Source organism: Lolium rigidum, chromosome 7, assembly GCF_022539505.1.
Source record: "Lolium rigidum isolate FL_2022 chromosome 7, APGP_CSIRO_Lrig_0.1, whole genome shotgun sequence".
Taxonomy (NCBI): Eukaryota; Viridiplantae; Streptophyta; class Magnoliopsida; order Poales; family Poaceae; genus Lolium; species Lolium rigidum.
Genome location: NC_061514.1, coordinates 275,693,609 through 275,697,895, shown reverse-complemented (window position 1 = coordinate 275,697,895; position 4,287 = coordinate 275,693,609). Strand labels below are relative to the sequence as shown.

The 4,287-nt window shown below is 48.5% G+C and overlaps 1 protein-coding gene across 1 annotated transcript; it reads left to right on the top strand.

The window, feature by feature from the left end:
• Nucleotides 1–3,256: 3,256 nt before the first annotated feature.
• Nucleotides 3,257–4,287, top strand: LOC124678410 (SPX domain-containing protein 6-like; the record flags this gene model as incomplete). The annotated part of the gene is given in 2 exon segments (XM_047214306.1): nucleotides 3,257–3,622; nucleotides 3,707–4,287. Coding segments are annotated over 2 exon segments (720 nt in total). The 5' UTR covers nucleotides 3,257–3,406.

The window sequence follows — 4,287 nt, the reverse complement described above, 5'->3', positions numbered from 1 at the left end:
TTCGCAAGAGGATGTGCACATCAGTTAGGTGTCTCTCGTCATGGTTACTTCATCTTTTTTGCTGGCCAGGAGGCAATCAACACCCTGAAAATGTGGTAAGGTTCTACATTCTGATTATTCAACCGTCTACTTGTATAAGGAAGAATGCGCAATTTCTTGCAAAAAAGCATGTTGACCGAAGCAATCAATTTTCACCAGGAAAGATAAAATCAACAATACAAAGCTTTAAGCCTAGCCACCTCCCCAAATTTTCTGAAACGGCACAAGCCTCTAATTTGAGCACAGCTTGCACTAACTGATGTTGCTTCCACCTTTTAGCTGCTTCTAGTCTAAGTATCTACTTGTCTGATGACGTATGCAAGAAGTCGAACACAGAAGAACTGCACTTTGTGATAACAGACCAAAAGCGTGATATTCATGGATATGCTCTGGAATAAACCATGAGTTGGGAAGTGGTTTGGCTTAAGGGCCATCCTTTATACGGGAAAGAATATTGTTTTTGTAGGGAAGGGAGAGAATATATATTCTATTATATTGAAAAGGAAAATATGATGTCAAATGGACGGTTCTGCATGTTTATATGCTACACCATGTTCTTTTCTTAAGGCTTGTTGGTACTATGCTTCCAGAAACAACAATCTGCGATTTTAGGCATGTTCTTCCCTGGGCACTGATTTGCCAGTACTAAATTACGATTACACAGTGAGGGGAGCAATAAATTCTTGGTTGGTTTTGTTTTATAAGTTCAGCATGAATTCCATTCCGTAAAGAACAAAAAAATTGGCCCCTTCTAAAAAATAGAACTCGTTCTGTTCAATAAAAAAATGAGAAACAAACAATTTATTGGGCATTCATCTGTAACCAGTGCTGAACCTTTGTACGTAATAAAATACACTTCTCATGCGAAGCGTACTGCCAAAAAAAAATCCTAGACTTACGTTCCATTTCATGACAGCCCAGAACTCCGAGGCCAACAAGAATGGAAGATCCTATGGAATCTCCCTCTCATCTGACCCTCCTTTGCGTACGAGTGCGACTACAATAGCGCAAGCATTGCTGGGAAGCAAAAGTCGTTGTGTCACGGTTTCTGTCCAAGAATATGCTTCTTGTGTGATTCAGATTCTAGTCACCGTTCTTTCTCTATCTGTGCCCTCCCAGGACCAATGAAGCAATGACCCCTTCTCTTCCTGCTACAAAAATCGCTACGTCCACCCCATTCTTCACCTTTCTCACTAGCATTTCTAGCTTTGCAACATAGCGGTTTTTGTTCTTGTTGCCATTTCATTAACAAATAAGAGAATTGATCAGCTAATAGGTAAAGATGACCAAACACCAATAAAACATGACGACACACACATGCCCCAAGAATATGTACCACATAGCTGAGGGTTGCTCCACCCAAGCGGCAAAAGATGACACTATATTTTGGCAACAACAACCCCTCGAGCCGCTGCTATGGCATCCAAACCTCAGATTCACACACTCATCGGTCCCAAGACTGTGTCTAGTTGGGCTAACGGTTTTGTCACCCAAGTGACTAAAGGTGACACCCTTCAACTAATGATGATTTTTTGGAGGCGCCATTTCGACTTCCGCACCTGCCAAAGGCCGTGCGCAGGCCTAGCGCCAATTACGAAGCTGAAAAGTAACACAAGCCGACGCCAACAAACAAAGCACCAAAACTCCAAGACGACATCCACAAGAGGGAAGCGGCCATGGAGAAACTGACACGTGCTCTGTCCAAGGCAAACTTAGGTTTTCACGTGATACCTCGAGACCACTCCTTCCCTGCTACTCCCCTTATGCCGCTACCGGTGGATATCGCCGGCAAAGTCCATGCGATTGTCGGCGTTGGCAGGCATCTCGACCCGACAGTTGCGAACCCTCGCTTGTGGCACCCAAACCTCAATCATGGCGGGGCACTTCAAGCCTTGGACAACATATATATCATGTTTAGCATTCATTAGTTGTTCTTTTAGTGTTTAGGTGTTGTTCTTCTCTCTTCCGTGATATTTTATCGTAAGTTGGTAATCTCAGCAGTGTCTTGTGTCTATACCAATGTTGTTCGTGGCTTTATTAATTTAAAGGTTTTGCTAATTCTAAGTTGACTGAATCCACATAATTGCCTCGTAATTCATGCTAGCTATGAGTTGCAACATAGTTGCAAGTGAGATTTGTTTCCTAATTTGTGCTAGTAATGGATTGCAACATGACTTCCAACTTAAAAAGATACATCTGGACCGTTGGATTACTTCATGATTCGTGCTAATCATGAGTTGCAACATGGATTACAATCGATGACGTTAACTGACTGAGAATTAGTCATTCCCTTCATTTAAAGACGGTCTTTTTGATCCCTTGATCATCATCTAAGTAAAATCAAGGTGTATGTGAGTCGGGGAAAAGAGGTGATATGGAGGCGGCCAAAACAAATCCATCTAGGGTTTCCGCCCCCTCGTCGAAACACCGGTAGTCTGCTTTCCCTCCGGTGGCCTTGGGGCCTTGGAGGTGTGGCGGATCATAACCTCTCGTCGGCAGGAGGGTTCTCTTTCTTTGTTTAGGTTGCTTTCATTGTTTTTTATGGTGAGGCAACATCTACATCCAGAAGTTAGAATAAGGTCCTTCGGCACTATCTTCACCCCGGTGATGCATCTAGTGTCGGCGGAGGGCACGTGGAGTCGTGTGCCAGGCGGATCTCATGGAATCTGATAGGTTTTTGTGTTCGTTGGTGTGGTTTCATGCCAGTGTTTTCCAATCTACGGTTGTCATCATTGATGATGGTTGCTGCTCTGATGCGTTGGTCCTTTGCAGCTTTAGCATGATGATACAACAAGCTCTACTACAACAAGTCTTGCCCGGCTCCAGTGAGGGAGGGGCGAGGACTCCGCCACGCTTTTGGCTCGTGCTATTGTATGTAGTCATTGGTCTAAAGACCTATTTGTAATTTTTATTACTTTTGAAACCGTCGTTACTGCTATTGATGATTAGATCCTGAGATGTTTACAAATTTTTTTTTCTTGAAAATCCATTCCAGCTATTCTCAAGCCATGTCGATGGGCAGTCTAGAAAAGTGCAAGTAACCGGGTGCCCCTAGCTCGCTCCTCCCTCAAACACACCGCCCCACGCCTCACGGCGTGGTCTTGCCACACTGAGCATATGCCGTAAATATTCCAAGAACATCACCATCTTCTTCCTCATCTCCTCCAAACGCTCACCTCACAATCCACGTACAAACCCCCGTCTATATTTACTGGCACTCATCGCCGCTTCACCCCTCACAATCCAAGAACACAACACTCTTGCACATTCTATTGTTGTTGCTCCAGAGGGGACGAGATCAGTTAGGAGCAGACGGGGGGATCGATCAAGAAGCAGGGAGTTGGTGATCGACTGGTAATTTTGCGGCATGAAGCATGGAAAGTGGCACAAGAGGCAGGTCGACCAGAGCCTCCCGGCGTGGAAGGTCGAGTTCCTGCGCTACAAGGAGCTGAAGCCCATCGTGAGCGCCGTCTCCGGCCGCCCGCCCTCTCCGGCCGAGTTCGTCGCCCTCCTTGACGCCGAGATCGAAAAGATCAACGCCTTCTTCATCGAGCAGGAGGAGTTCTTCATCATCCGCCACAAGGTAATCATCATTCCCAAATGGCTTCGCCTGTCGCCGTAAATTTGTAATCCTCGTCCTCTGACGATTTCTTTGTTGTGCGAGCAGGAGCTGCAGGTCGCGATCAGGGATGCGCTGGCGAGGAAGGCGGCGGTGCCGGAGAGCGCGCACGAGGCGGAGATCGCGGCCATCCGGAGGGAGATCGTCAACTTCCACGGCGAGATGGTGCTGCTGCTCAACTACAGCAGCGTCAACTACATCGGTCTGGCCAAGATCCTCAAGAAGTACGACAAGCGCACGGGCGCCGTGCTCCGGCTCGCCGTGATCGAGACCGTGCTGGCGCAGCCCTTCTTCACGGCGGAGGCGGTGACGCTGATGGTGAGGGAGTGCGAGGCCATGATGGAGGCGGTCTTCCCCACGGCGCCCGGCGAGGGCCAGGCGGCGGCGCGGCGGGACCGCGAGGCGCTGGCCGCCGCGGAGCAGAGGATCTTCCGCAACACCGTGGCCGCGCTGCTGGCGATGGAGGACGTGCGCAGCGGGAGCTCCACGCGCGGCCGACACTCGCTGCCGCCGCTCACCCTGCCGGACTCCGAATGGCTCCGCTCCTTCTAGCCGCCGTCCCCGATCCCCATCCAATGACCACCGCTTCTTTGTCTGGTGTCCCTAGCCATCCCAGCCGCAGATATGTA